The sequence below is a fragment of the Sinocyclocheilus anshuiensis genome, unplaced genomic scaffold (assembly GCF_001515605.1).
Source record: "Sinocyclocheilus anshuiensis isolate Anshui unplaced genomic scaffold, SAMN03320099.WGS_v1.1 scaffold126, whole genome shotgun sequence".
NCBI classification, from domain to species: domain Eukaryota; kingdom Metazoa; phylum Chordata; class Actinopteri; order Cypriniformes; family Cyprinidae; genus Sinocyclocheilus; species Sinocyclocheilus anshuiensis.
This window is the reverse complement of record NW_015546026.1, coordinates 738863-754916: the sequence shown is the minus strand read 5'-3', so window position 1 is coordinate 754916 and position 16054 is coordinate 738863. Positions and strand designations below refer to the sequence as shown.

The window sequence follows — 16054 nt, the reverse complement described above, 5'->3', positions numbered from 1 at the left end:
GGTTATTGGGGGGGGGTTATATCCCCCCTATCCCCTCCATAAACTACGCCCCTGCACACCTCGGTCTGCTCTCCCCCGCTCTGCACCACTGTCCTCTTCACAACTTTAGAGAAACCGTCAGCCTCATCCACAGTGACAGCTTCCTGCTGCGGACCCTCCAGCATCACTTCCTCTCTCTCTACTCCATCTGCTGACACATACTTACGGATGACTTTCCTTGTTATCTGTGTGGAGAAAATTACACAAGGATGGAAATGATCAAGGTTATCATATAAACTTTAAAAATAAGGTATACTGTCTGTGCTACCATCTTCAAGCATTTTAAGAAAATAATAATGAAAAAGTGTTTTGTGTGTTTGCAATATGTATCAAATTCTCTTTAAAAGGTTTGCGGTCATTCTGTTTTTGTGAAGCTTGAGGCTAAGACTAAAGGCCTGTTCAAGAACGATAACTATATAAGCATCCACACTAGCGGACAATATCGTCTGTTTATTCTAAGCACACATGTCTGCTGCTTTATATAACCAAGTTTGTTATAGCAGGATTGATTCTGATTGGGATGTTTTTATCATTCATCAGCTGGAAAAAAATATGGTATAGTTTCTCTGTGCCTTTATCATTAAAGCTATGGTTTGGTCAATCACAGGAAAAAAAAATGCATGACACTAAAATAATCCAATAAACATTAAGTTAAGTACCTAAAATATCAACTAAAACACTCCAGTGTTCATAATTCATTACAGCAATAAACACTATTTAAAGTACGTTTGAACTATTTAAAAGAAAATATCATCAAAATTTTCATTGTAAATGATAAGGCAATTCATATTTCTTTAAAATAGCATACATTATTTTACAGGCAACCTACAATTAATCATTTAAAAGGATTATGCTGCAGGGTTTTTACATTACCAAGTTGTTGGGCAAAATCCCTGAATCCGTGTAAAGACACAGAAAAGATGAAAGTTGAAGCATTTACCTTTTTGACCACCATGTTCCCATACTCGTCAGTGTATTTCTCTTCTGTCACAGTCTGAGGAGGGATTTCAGGCATCTCGTCACCCTAAAAAATATAATAAAAAAACATACATGTAACAAAATTAATTAATGTGTTTGTAAAAGCTGTTTTAATTGAACATGTTATTGACAAAGAAATGTGTTCTGTTTCATTAATGAGACACATTAAGTTTTTCTGTAAGAAGATAATGGAAATCGACTCCACACATATTCAAATTGATATACAGTGAAATTTTTTTTTTTTACTTAGTATATATTCACTTATAATTCATATAATAATATTTATTTTTCAAACTATGAGATTGAAAATCTCAATGGAAAGTCCTGAGACAAATACTTTTTATGGGAAATTAAATATAATGTTACTGTTTAATGCATATGTTTATTTATATATCATTGTACCAACAAATGAAAACACTTTTGTTCAATATAACACCAAAATATGGAAATGGGGGTCCAATGACACAAGCGCGCACACCCAAAACAGGTACCTGAATTACAACTCTGCGCCGTACCACCCTGGTGGTCAACACCTCCTCCTCTGAACTATCAGACAGCAAACCTAGTTCTTCAGCTATTTCCTAAGAATAGCAGAGATGCATTGTGGTCGCATGTCTTAAGTACTGTCGTATATCTCGTATACTTGCACGTCACACCATGCAAAGCCTGCACTCTGGAAGTTCTTTTTCCATGCAGTCAAGAAAAATATTGCTGCTTGTCAATTGTCACATTATATCCAACACTTTAAGTGTAAGCAATGGGGTGCACACATATAAACTATGTTTATTATTTTTAATCAAAACACCAAATATTAGTTTGCTGGCATTGAAATTTTTTAAAATGTTCCATTAGGGCTTGAGTAAGTTTGTTAGCATAGGCCAGGGAGAGACAACACTCTGCCTTCAGAAACTGAGCGCAAACATCATGCTAGATTGCTTACCCTCCCTAGAGAGTCATCATCGTCATCATAATCTGCTCCCTCTATTGTAGGTAGCTCTTCAGCAAATGAATGATCACCTGTATAATCATAAGGGAAATCCTTCTCCTCACCAACCTCACCAGTGTATTCATCCTCTGGCTCAAGAACTATGGGTAGGTCCTCACTGGCCCAGGATAAGGGCCGCTCATCCTTTTTCAACTGTGTGTGCTCTCTAAGTTTAGAGATGCCTGTAAGATATTCAGGGCTGCTTGATAAAGATGGAAGTTCCTCAACATGGTAAATTGTTTGAGGAACATCTAAAACTTCTGATGATCCGACCTCTGGCTCAGATGTATCAGAAAACGTTTGTCGGCAATCAAAAAACTCAGCATCTGACTCAATGCTATCTGCATGAACAGGTCTTGGCCTGGCTCTAAGTTTAAGACTGTAAAGTGGAGAGTCAGTATCTAAAACTGCAGTGGCATCTAACTGCATCTGGTCACCTGTCAGCTCCTGAGTCACTTCCAGAGTACAAGGTGACATAGCAGCTACAAGTGGATAAGTTCCAGGAAAAACTAAACTTAGTTCAGGCTTATCACCACCTAAAGATGGTGATGCCTGTTCAAATTTAGAGACGACACATTTAAAATCTGACGAAAGCTGGACAGTCCCTGCAGCACAAGATATTCTCTTGCCTAGAAATTCGTGGGACTCTGGAGAATTCCCTTGATCAGAAGAGGATGTGTTAAATATAGGTGAAATGGGAGTGCCTGTTGATGGTGTTTTCACAGAACTTGAGGGCAAATTTTTATAATCACATGATTCAAGACCCAAACTAAATGCAGAGGAATCAATTCGATTTAGTTCAACTCTTCTGTGAGAGTCTTTAAGATGAAACTGAAAAGAATTTACTTCTTGCAATCCATTTAATGCTTTAGTTTCTTCAGGTGATGAATCAGGAGTGGATTTGTGGGCCTCCAAATCAAAGACAGGCTGAGATCTGTTGTGCTCAGGTATGTTGGAGACACATGTGGCTAAATATGGCTCTTTTGATGATTCACTGGTCATCAAGTATGCTGTTAAATTTAAACTTTTTGAAACTGATGGTGTATCTCCTTTTCTTAGACTTGAATCTTTCACTTGAGGCACTAAATTAATTTCCTCTGAGACACTGTCCTGTGCAAAATGAAAGGAAAGAAAACAATGTTTCTCCCTATTTGTATAAATGACAAAGCAAATCCAACAGATTTTGCATTCCATTGCATGGAAACACTGAAAAAAAATGACATGCCTTAACATCAATACGGACATCCCTTAATACTATGATTCAAACATGCAGTTGAGAATAAGTCTCATTATAAACAATGCAGTCTTAAAATTACATCAAAATAATTATGGTGAATTAGTAAACATTCTCAAAACTGACTATTATCTTGTAAGCTGCACACTCCTCAAGAGTTGTCCATTTAGTATTGATTTGTTAGTAAATCAAGAACTGTGAAAATCTGTTTTAGGGCAGAGCTGACACTACATTCCTCTTGGTTCATACATTGTTATGAACACACAAGATTCACAGCAGCATGCTTATCTTCTTACCATTTTTTTGTCATCCTTAGGGGCTAGTTTTCTTAAATCATGTCCTAGATCTTCTTTTTGTTGCTGTGGACTTTCCATGTGTCTCTTTTCATCTATTTTATGGATTTTGAGGCCTTTGCTAGTTTCTTCATTTGCAGATTCACTTGTTGCTGTGAATATGTCCTGTTCTTCACAGTAAGTAATTGTCTTTGTTACCCTTTGTGTGTCCTTTTGTGTTTGCTCGGATGCTATATCGTGAGATGCATTTGGTTGTAGTCCATCATCGAATGAATGCTCAATCCTAATTTCAGAAACAGATGGAAGCTCCTCTATTTCACTTGAAGACTCGATTTGTTCCATGCATTGTTCAAATGTCACTAGATTCAGCAAAGCAGGATCAATTTTGAGGACAGGTAAATCTTCCTTAAGCTCATCAATGTCAGAAAATGACAACTCATTCAAATTCTCATAAAACTCATCTTCAGATTCAATTATCACTGATTCAGGTGATTCAGGTTGATAAAATGTCTCACAAACTAAAGGTTCTGGAGTAATAGTTTCTGTTAGTGCTGTGTCTAATGTTGCTGCTTCGGGTGATGGGTTTCGCACATCTGTTTCAAGACAGAACATTTGAGGTGATAAAGATCTAGAATCAGTGTCTGAAAAATCTGAGATAGATGATAAAGGTCTGTTTTCAAACATGATCCATTGTGGCAATGGGTACCATGATGAGTATGATTCAGGATACACTGAGTCCATATAAGAACTTTGATCATTACTCACTGAAGGGGACAGTGGACTCAAAATGTATTTGTGTTGCATGATTACCTCGCTAGATTCAGATGTATGTTCATTTGGAACTGGTGATGGTGTTAAGTATTCAGGTATAGGTGAATCAGGTGAAAGCCTTTGAAATTCATTTACCGAAAAAATCGTCTCAGGGGACGAGGGTCGACTTTCGAACAAAAACTCTGCGCATGGTAATGAAGGTCTGTGCTCAGGAATTGGAGATTCAGGAGAGAGTCGCCTGTACTCATTTATAGATGTATATGATTCTGGTGAAGAGGCTCTCCTATCTGAAGAGTCCATTAGACATGCATTTAAATTTGTACAATAAAACAAAGAATCAGTGGAAAATGCTTGATTTGTTACAAATAAATCAATTGATTCTGTTTGTACATGTGTTTGCAGAGAACTGGCATCAAAAGGTGAGGCTGTTTCACTATAAGATATAGCATTGTTGGAAATGTCATTGTGTTGCTCAGTGCATTCATTATTTGCCTTCTTTTTACATCCAGCATACTCAAACACACCTGGCTTTGGACAGAAAGTTTCACCTCTATATTGAGGATCATACAAATGGGAGATTAATGCTAAGGGAACAGCTTTGTACACAAGTTTATATTGAGGCACCATTCTGAAAGTCTTGTTTAATGGCAGATATGTCACAATGTTGGATAGCTCTTGGCCAAGTAATTTTTGGCTTTGATCATCAGTGTGATTATTTTCTATTTCTAAATGACATTGATCCACAGGAGATATTTCACCTGATGCAGGAGATAAGGGTCTATTTTCAGTCCATGTAACATCCTCAGATGCAAAGCTCGCCATGTAAAATTCTACATCAGATACAATTGATTCTAGGGAGGATGATCTGTATGTGGTTTTTGGGGCAACATTTACATACACTGATGACTTAAAGTCATAAATAGGTGAGTCTGGTGATAATGGTCTTTTTTCATTCAAGGATATGATTGATTCAGGGGAGGAGGGTCTCTGTTCAGTAGCTTGAGATGCAATTGCCCAAAGTTCAATGTCTGTCTCTGATGTAGGTGAATCAGATGACTCTGATTGGTGTACATGTATTGCTGATATTTTATGTGTACAAGAAAACTGTGGAACAAAGTCTGGAGGTAATGCCCTATACTTTTCCAATGATGTAAAGAATTCTGGAGATGCATGATCTACCACAGACATTGCTGTATGAGGTGACATTTCTCTGTAATCACTTAGTGAGTCAGGGGAAACTGGTCTAGGCTCAATTTCTGATATTACTGATTCAGGAGAGTTAGGCCTTTGCCCTATACTAAGGTCTGATGGATATAATTCATTTTCATCACTCAAAGAGACTGAGGAAGTTGATATAGAATCTGATTCTGGTATGAAAAATGTGTATGTGGATGGTGTGAACTCAGGAATAGGTGAATCGTGGGACAGTGGTCTGTTTTCTGTTACCAATGTCATTGATTCTGGTGAGGATGTTCTAAGATCCATCAGTGAGTCATCAAATACATCTGTCTGCATTTCTATTTCTGATAATATCGTCTGATTAGATGTTGACCTGTATCCTGTTGCCATTGTTGGTTCAAAGTGTGAAGCATAATACTGAAGTATTGGAGAATCTGGCATGGGTATAGGTGAATCAGGGGAGAGAGACCTGCCTTCATTTATAGATTCTGGTGAATCTTCTGAGGTTAAAACATTAAGTTCCTCCTCTGACAATCCAGATTTAGGGGATGAGGACATATAATCTGATAAAGACCTATAATCTGGAACTGATTCAAAGAGTGCTGGGAAATACTGTGGCACAGGTGAGTCAGGTGAGAGCAATTTAAAGTCATTAACTAAGGTTTCAGAGTCTGCTGAGGATGCCCTAAAATAAGCCAAAGGATATTTAATCTCACCTGAGGTGGGTTCATTCTCTGATACTAAATCCACTGAAGGAAGCCTATTCTCACATTTCGATGCACTGATCTCTAACTCATATAACTCATAACCAACTTCTGATGTCATAGACTCAGGCGAGGATGACCCATGTCCTTTTATTGGCCTTGGTTCAATTAATAATTCTGAGTAATGTGGTATAGGTGAGTCAGGGCATCTACATTCATTTATGGACACAATTGACTGTGGAGAAGAGCCTCTGATAAACAGGTCTTCAAAAGAAGGTTCATATTCTGTAGTCCCTGAGCACAGTGATTGAGGCGAACATGATCCACGTCCTAATACTGGCAAAGTAATCTCAGAGAATAACGCACTGAATTGAGGTACAGGTGAGTCAGAGGACAGTGGTATACCCCCAGTTTCTGATATTATAGAATGGGGAGAGTCAGGTCTTTGTTCTGAAATAAAGTCAGTTTGATAAAATGTATTTTCATCATCCACACAGTCCAATTCTGGGGAAGTTGGACAGGAGCCTGTCTCTGGAATGATAAATGATTGTGTGGATAGTGTGAAGTCAGGAAAAGGTGAATCAGGGGAGACTGCTCTGTTTTCATCAGTTGATGCAATTGACTCCAAAGAGGATCTTCTAAGATCAATCACCAAGTCATCAAATTCATCGGTCTGCATATAAATTCCTGATAGCACTGATTCAGGGGATATTGATGTGTAACCTGTTACCATTGTTGGTTCAAAATGAAAGTTATAATATTGAGATATTGGAGAATCAGGGGATAAAGATCTAAAGTCAGGTCTTTCATCATTTATAGAGTCTGTTGATTCTGGAGAAGAATCTAGGGTAAAAACATTTAATTCACATTCCTCATCTGATAATGCAGATTCAGGGGATGAGGACCTATAATCTGTTACAGAAACTGATTCAAAGACTGCTGGAAAATACTGTGGTATAGGTGAGTCTGGAGATAGGGGTCTACAGTCATTCATGGACCCATTTGACTGTGGAGAAGACCCTCTAATATATTTCAAAAGCATGGCAGAGTCAGGTGACATGGGTCTCCATTCAGGCAAGGAGTCTGGAGAAAGTGGTCTTTTGTCAGTGTCTGATAAAATTGAATCAGGGGAATCTGGTCGATATTCTATAGTTAGCAAATCTTCAATGCAAGGTTCACATTCTGTATTCTCTGAGCACAGTGACTGAGGCGAACATGATCTAGGTCTTGTTACTGGCAAAGTACTATGAGGGAATAATGCCATGAATTGAGGCACAGGTGAGTCAGGGGACAGTGGTCTAATCTCAATCTCTGATATTATAGACTGAGGAGAGTCAGATCTTTGCTCAGGATAATGGTCGGACTGACACAATTCATTTTCAACATCCAAAGTGACTGATTCTGGAGTGGATGATCGAGAGCCTGTAAATGGCATGATAAATGTGTGTGTGGCTATTGTGAACTCAGGAATAGGTGAATCAGGGGACAGAGGTCTGTTTTCATTAAGTGATGTGATTGACCCTGATGAGGGCCTTCTAAGATCAATCACTATGTCATCAAATAAATCGTTCTGTTCATCTGTGTCTGATAGCATTGATTCGGGGGACAGTGATACGTAACTTGTTGCCATTGTTGGTTCAAAATGAAAGGCATTATACTGACTTGTTGGAGAGTCAGGGGACAAATATCTAAAGTCAAACTTTTCATCATTTATAGATTCTGTTGATTCTGGAGAAGAATCTAGGGTGAAAACATTTAATTCCCATTCCTCTTCTGATAATGCAGATTCAGGGGACGAGGACCTATAATCTGTTACAGAAACTGATTCAAAGACTGCTGTAAAATACTGTGTTATAGGCGAGTCTGGAGATAGGGGTCTACATTCATTCATGGACCCATTTGACTGTGGAGAAGACCTTCTAATGTCTATCAAAAGCATGGCAGGGTCAATCTAGGGTGAAAACGTTTAATTCCCATTCCTCTTCTGATAATGCAGATTCAGGGGACGAGGACCTATAATCTGTTACAGAAACTGATTCAAAGACTGCTGGAAAATACTGGGGTGTAGGTGAGTCTGGAGATAGGAGTCTACATTCATTCATGGACCCATTTGACTCTGGAGAAGTCCCTCTAATGTATTTCAAAAGCATGGCAGAGTCAGGTGACATGGGTCTCCATTCAGGCAAGGAGTCTGGAGAAAGTGGTCTTTTGTCAGTATCTGATACAATTGAATCAGGGGAATCTGGTCGATATTCTATAGTTAGCAAATCTTCAAGGTAAGGTTCATATTCTGTATTCTCTGAGCACAGTGACTGAGGTGAACATGATCTAGGTCCTGTTACTGGCAAAGTACTCTGATGGAATAATGCCATGAAATGAGGTACAGGTGAGTCAGGGGACAGTGGTCTAATCTCAATCTCTGATATTATAGACTGAGGAGAGTCAGATCTTTGCTCTGGATAATGGTCGGACTGACACAATTCATTTTCAACATCCAAAGTGACTGATTCTGGAGTGGATGGTCGAGAGCCTGTAAATGGCATGATAAATGTGTGTGTGGCTATTGTGAATTCAGGAATAGGTGAATCAGGGGAAAGAGGTCTGTTTTCATTAAGTGATGTGATTGACTCTGATGAGGACCTTCTAAGGTCAATCACTATGTCATCAAATAAATCGTTCTGTACATCTGTGTCTGATAGCATCGATTCGGGGGACAGTGATACGTAACTTGTTGCCATTGTTGGTTCAAAATGAAAGGCATTATACTGACTTATTGGAGAATCAGGGGACAAAGATCTAAAGTCAGGTCTTTCATCATTTATAGATTCTGTTGATTCTGGAGAAGAATCTAGGGTGAAAACGTTTAATTCCCATTCCTCTTCTGATAATGCAGATTCAGGGGACGAGGACCTATAATCTGTTACAGAAACTGATTCAAAGACTGCTGGAAAATACTGTGTTATAGGCGAGTCTGGAGATAGGGGTCTACATTCATTCATGGACCCATTTGACTGTGGAGAAGACCTTCTAATGTCTATCAAAAGCATGGCAGAATCAGGTGACATGGGTCTCCATTCAGGCAAGGAGTCTGGAGAAAGTGGTCTTTTGTCAGTATCTGATAAAATTGAATCAGGGGAATCTGGTTGATATTCTATAGTTAGCAAATCTTCAAGGTAAGGTTCATATTCTGTATTCTCTGAGCACATTGACTGAGGTGAACATGATCTAGGTCCTGTTACTGGCAAAGTACTCTGATGGAATAATGCCATGAAATGAGGTACAGGTGAGTCAGGGGACAGTGGTCTAATCTCAATCTCTGATATTATAGACTGAGGAGAGTCAGATCTTTGCTCTGGATGAAGGTCATATTGACAGAATTCGTTTTCAACATCTAAAGTGACTGATTCTGGAGAGGATGGTCGAGAGCCTGTAAATGGCATGATAAATGTGTGTGTGGCCATTGTGAACTCAGGAATAGGTGAATCAGGGGACAGAGGTCTGTTTTCATTAAGTGATGTGATTGACTCCAAAGAGGATCTTCTAAGATCAATCACCAAGTCATCAAATACATCGGTCTGCATATAAATTTCTGATAGCACTGATTCAGGGGATATTGATGTGTAACCTGTTACCATTGTTGGTTCAAAATGAAAGTTATAATATTGAGATATTGGAGAATCAGGGGATAAAGATCTAAAGTCAGGTCTTTCATCATTTACAGATTCTGTTGATTCTGGAGAAGAATCTAGGGTGAAAACATTTAATTCACATTCCTCATCTGATAATGCAGATTCAGGGGATGAGGACCTATAATCTGTTACAGAAACTGATTCAAAGACTGCTGGAAAATACTGTGGTATAGGTGAGTCTGGAGATAGTGATCTACATTCATTCATGGACCCATTTGACTGTGGAGAAGACCCTCTAAGTGATGTGATTGACTCCGATGAGGACCTTCTAAGATCAATCATCATGTCATCAAATAAATCGTTCTGTATATCTGTGTCTGATACTATTGATTCAGGGGGTGAGGATCTGTAAAAAGTTGTAAGTTCAAAGTGAGCATAATATTGAGGTACTGGAGAATCTGGTGCAGATATTGGTAAATCAGGAGAAAGAGGTCTGTGTTCATCATATGATTCTAGAGAAGCTACTGGAGTAAAAATATCTACTTCATATTCCTGTTCTAACAATGCAGATTCAGGGGATGAGGACCTAAAATCCTTAAAAGGAGTTGTTTCAAAGGATGTGAAAAATTGTGGCAATGGTGAGTCTGGTGAGAGCAATCTAAACTCATTCAGTGAGGTGTCCGATGCTGGTGTGAATGCCCTGAAACAATTTTCTACAGTGAACAGGTCTTCCAAGTAAGGTTCATATTCTGTATTTTCTGAGCACAGTGAATGAGGTGAACAGGATCTATGACCGGTTACTGGAAAGGTACTCTGAGAGAAAAATCCACTGAATTCAGTTACAGGTGAGTCAGGTGATAGGGGCCTGAACTCATTAACTGATGATACTGATTCAGGAGACAAGGGTCTACACTCAGTTTCTTCAAGACAGTCATCGAGCACAAGTGATTCTGGGGATATTGGTCTAAATTGATGATGTGACGAAAGTGGTTTGTGTTGACTTTCAAAATTCAGTTCAATCGGAGGTAAATCCTGACTATTCACTGTATACTTGACAGGTAGGAATTGTTCAAAAGAATCGTGAATTCTGGATTCTGTAGAGGGTGGGTATATTATTTGCTGATCATGCAAAGTTGTTGAAACATCTCCAGTGTTGTCCAAAACAACAAGCTTGGAGCCGCCTTTGTAGTGTGGATCAAATATTTTGGCAATACGATTGCTGAGCATAGCTTTCGACATAAAAGTATCCTTTGGTTTTGGCAATTCTCTCATGCTTTGTTCTTCATTGTATACTGATTCAGTGGGCTCAGTAGCTAATATTTGAGTGTATGTTTTTTCTATTGGCTCGCCTTCAAAAGTAACACTTTCCACTACAACCGTGGACAAAGGAACATATTCAGGCTCTAAAATGAATGATTCTGGGGATTGAGATCTTGGCTCACAGATCAAGGGCTCACAATGCGAATATTCAATATCAGATGTTTCTAATTCAGGAGACGAGTCTCTTTGGCTCCCAAATTGGATGACATTAAAGTGTAATGTGGTTTTATATACAGGCACAGGTGAATCAGGTGAAAGGGGTCTGTGTTCATTTATCGATGTAAATGATTCAGGAGATGATATTCTGGTTTCAGGCCATACTTCTGATATTGGCTTGTTTTCATTATCTGAGAGGCCTGACTCAAATGAATCCGATCTATACAGTTTAGTGGGTATGAAATTTTCCCACACTGTTTGAGTAAAGCTGGGAAGAGGAGAATCAGGGGAAAGGCATCTCTGGTTATTGAGAGATGCAACTGATTCAGGGGATGATGGGCGACTTCCAGCTAGACACTCTAATGATATCAGATCACAGTCTATGTCTGAAAGTTCAGATTTCAGTGATGGTGATCTGTATCCTGTCATGAGTGCTAAAGAGTAATTTTGCACTTCTGTTGCAAAACATGGAATTGGGGAATCAGGGGGAAGTACTCTATATTCATTTACAGATGCTGTTGATTCTGGAGATGATGGTCTTAATTCAGTCAAAAATGCATAAGGAGATGGAGTATAGCTTTCAAAACTTTTTTCAGTGGAGTGTTCGCTATCTAAAATGTCAGAACCGATGGACATAGGAGACCAAGATCTGTTTGATTCAGGTGATAATGATCGGCAGAAAATCACAGAACCAGGTGAAATAGGTCTTTCTGTGTCATCAGTCACCTCCAAATAATATGCTCCTAGTGAATCTTCTGTATATCCTGTAAGAGGAACCGTTTTTTCTCCAGTTGCATGTAATGTTCTGTATTCTTCAACATGTATTGTGAATTCAGGTGTGTAATTTTCAAAAGTTGGCAAAGGCATAGCTGGCCTAAAATCAGGTAATGGAGAGTCAACAGAGAGAAGAGTGCAGTCATTCACTGAAGTTACAGATTCAGGTGAAGATACTCTTAATTCAGCCATTAATATGCATGAGTCTGGTGAAGACGGTCTATATTCAAATGGTACTGGTGAGTCTAAAGGCAAAGAATCCACTGATTCTGGTGATGATCTATATTCAAATGAAGTCATTCCAAGGTTATCAAAATATTCAAACTCTAAATCTGGTGACAATGATCTTAGCTCAACTGGGAATGTTAAAGATACAGGTGTAAGAGGTCTACACTCCACAACTTCAACTGATATTGAGGTGATATATTCCGTTTTTGTGCATTCAGCATCTGTTGGTTTGGTTAGAGTGATTGGCATGGCTATTTCAACCCTTGCTTCTGAAGAACCAGAATCAGCTATTGGAAGTGATAACATATGTGGCTGCTTAGTAACTGAATCAAGTGACATTTGATTGAGTGTAGAAGGGGTAATCTTCTCTGTAATGTCTGTTCCACTTACAAGTGCAAAAGACATGCTAGGTTGTTGAAGAGGACCGGAAATTATTTGAGTAATGCTTTGTACTCTTTCAGTGGACAATTCTGTGATTCCAAACTGATTAACATCACTATCTTTGGAAACATCTGAAGATTCTTGTACACAGACAGGAATGATGTTACAATTCCCTTCATCCACAGAAGAAATCTCATTTTCAGGGAACCTATAAGTCTCTACAATTACACTATTTTCACATAGCTCAGGTAAGACATAACTTTCACCAAAAAGGGTTCTATAGAATCTGTCAGAAACTTCCTCAACATGGCGCTGTATATACTCCTCACTCTCACTTGGTTTCTTTGGAAGTGCAACCTCATATTTATTCGATGAGGTAGATGCAATTTCTGTCTTTTCATTTGTTGGGGATGTAAAGAAATTCATTGCACTGGAGACTGGTGAGGTAATATAATTTTCAGAATCTTGCTTGAGTTCCACAGACAACTCATTGAAATCTGGCTCGGCATTCTCAGATTCCAACAGGGTGTGCCCAAAATCTGACAAGGTTGTTTGTCTCTGTCTCAGCTTGTACTCCTCAATTGAATTAATGGGTAGGACATTCTGTTCATCATCCTGTTGGGTGGATACTGGGATAAATTGACCCCCAGTCGCTCCTAACTCTTGGTGAGGGTCGTTCACAGTTTCATGTGTATTGTCTGATGATTCATTGGGAATAGTACCACCTTTGCAAACTGTGCCATAAACGTGAGACTGCAGTCTCCAGGGAACAGCTTTGTACAGGGTAAAGAAGGGACTTACTCTTTTGATAGTGCCAGGGAATTGTTGCCTCAGTCCAACCATATCAACGGAACTATGTGCTGAGGCTCCGACCACCCTGACAAATAGAGAATCAAATTTAAATCACCTGTTACAGTATATTATTAATACATTTTTAATGGTATAGGTCAGGAATAGAATTAACTTACTCTGAACCCATCTCTTTGTCTGTCAGCAACCTCTCTTTTTGGGTATCATCAAGGGAAGATACATTGCAGGAGAGATCCTCGACAGATGCCACCAGAGGCCCAAGTTCTGATCCTTTTTGTGTGACTTCTGCTCGCCGACCTGGCCTGGGGCTGTCCATGTCCTCCTGTAGGGCTGAAAAACCTGCAAAGCCAACATAGTTTCTGTTGAAATGTTGTAAAATCATTGTAAAAGTGACTCTGATCATCTGCTGGGAAAGATAAATAATATAATGTGACTTTCTAAAAAAAACACCAACCTAATAAGTTTCAAGTCATTATCATCCATACCTTCACTATGATCCAATGATATGGTTTGCTCAATTTCTGCATAGGTGTGTGATGACTGGTCTTGACTGGACTGGATGATTTTTGTTTCGATGAGATGAACAATGTCCATACGATTTATTTTTGTAAGTGTCTTCATCAAAGTGGTCTCTGCTGATAAGCGGAGAGATTATGTTATGCATATTTTTGTCTACTAGAATGCAACTGTCAACCAGACAATGTGATTGATCCTCCATCTTTGGCAGAACCCGCTGCCACAATGACATAACATCGTAATTTGTTTCCTTTTACTATGCACATAACACTGGGCATTACTACATTTCCCCAAGTCAAAAGAGCCCCATGTCTCTATGATGTTCTGGTGGTGAGATACGGCTATTTCATATTACATGTCTGATGGTTATTTTTCACCCAATTTTTCGACCAAATATTATATGTCTGATCACTTAAAAAAGTCATAGCACATATTTCCTCATTTAGTCAATCAGTTTACAACAATGGTGAGTTAAGTGCCAGAATGAAGAAGAAGAAAATATTAAAGCTACGCTACGGAATATTGTCCTCTCTATTTCCATGATATTGAAACATACAGTTGCATGTTACTTGCAAAATATTTCTTTTACATCAGTTGTTTTTTGGCACTTCTGTACAGCGTGGATGAAGATGATGGTTACCCCATGATTACTGGTGCTCTCTGTATCAGAGCAGATTTGTCATGCTGCACCAAGACAGTAATACAATATTCCTACAAAGTGTATATCAGAAAAAAAGTAATCAGAGCAGGTATCATATCTGCTACTGTGGTTTGGATCTTGTTTTGACACAGGCTCTGTTGCTTTTCCTTTTTGATTACATACTCTCTGGAGTTTTATGTTTTGATGATTCCACAGAGGTCAAAAAGGGTTGCTGTTTAGAACGGTCCATGTTCATCACCAAATAGCTGATTAGTTCAAATTCAATGCTGTTTTGGGTACTGTTTTTTTATGTACTCGCTCAAACATGTAATTTTGTTTTTAACCAAAAATTTTCCTGCATTCCTGATGCATTTTTTAAAATCTAATTGTAGAAAGTTTATTGAATTAAAAAGAATTCTGTCTTTTAAGCAGTTGCTGCTGAATTAATTACAGAAAAGTGGATTCAGAAGGATGCTGCACATTGGTGCTGGCTGAGCGGAAAGCTTAATTATTTAAATTAACTAATCTCAGATTTAATAATGTTTGCTATCTGGTGAATAGAGCAATGCAAATTTAGATGTAAACTAAAGGAAAACACATGATCAGTAATCTTACCGGTAGCATTTTTGCCCTCCCTTTCTTTCCATAGCCTTATGAGGGCATGGCTTTGGTCTTGTAGAGAATTTGGATTCTCATTTCTTATCTGATTGATCTGTAGCTCACTGAATTCAAGCTCTCGAGCCAATTCTGATTGAACAAAAACGCATTGGTAATAAATCATGTATTTAATTCAGACCAACAAAGTATTATGGAACAAAAGTGTCCTTACTGCAAGGCAATATGTGTTGAAATAAGGTTTACAATAATAAAAAGTAGGCATGACAATTATTGCAAACAAATGCAACTATAATGTAAAAGTATCCCAACCTCTTAAACAATTCTACTATTTTAACCAATAACAATGTCTTTTCCAGTATTGCTGGGTCACTCTTAAACCGTTTTGAATTTCTGAAAGCTGGTTAATTAATATTCAAAAAAGCTGCTTACCTGACCAGCTGAAACCAAGGTGATCTGCTATTAAAGCCAGACGCCCCTCTTTCCTGTCAGCCTCATCCTGTGGATCTACTGCAAATTCCAGCAAAGCAGCAATAGCCACATAAGCACATAAATATAACGCAATTTTATTTAATTTTTTTTACAATTTATCATTTAATGTTAAGATAAATAAGGTCACTGGCTTTCTCATGTAGAAAATACATCAATTAATATTTTTAACTATACTTTTTAAACCAACATTTCTGACTAATTTTAGACTAATTTCAACTTTCAAGCAATGAGCAAATACTAGGCAAACTATCAATCATGAATAAATACTAAGAATAACTCTCCTAGGATTTGCGAACATTGTAAAGAATGT

At 38.3% G+C, this 16054-nt stretch overlaps 1 protein-coding gene across 2 annotated transcripts in view; it reads right to left on the bottom strand.

Annotated features, from left to right (window-relative positions):
• Positions 1-16054, bottom strand: part of ank2b (ankyrin 2b, neuronal) — a 128961-nt gene that overhangs the window by 4204 nt on the left and 108703 nt on the right. For both annotated transcript variants that reach the window (XM_016499760.1, XM_016499761.1), the window contains 7 exons: positions 15685-15762; positions 15253-15384; positions 13967-14116; positions 13640-13820; positions 13473-13548; positions 980-1063; positions 60-224 (listed from right to left, as the gene is read on the bottom strand). In XM_016499760.1, the coding sequence (XP_016355246.1) occupies positions 60-224; positions 980-1063; positions 13473-13548; positions 13640-13820; positions 13967-14116; positions 15253-15384; positions 15685-15762 (866 nt within the window). The remainder of the gene's footprint in view (positions 1-59; positions 225-979; positions 1064-13472; positions 13549-13639; positions 13821-13966; positions 14117-15252; positions 15385-15684; positions 15763-16054) is intronic.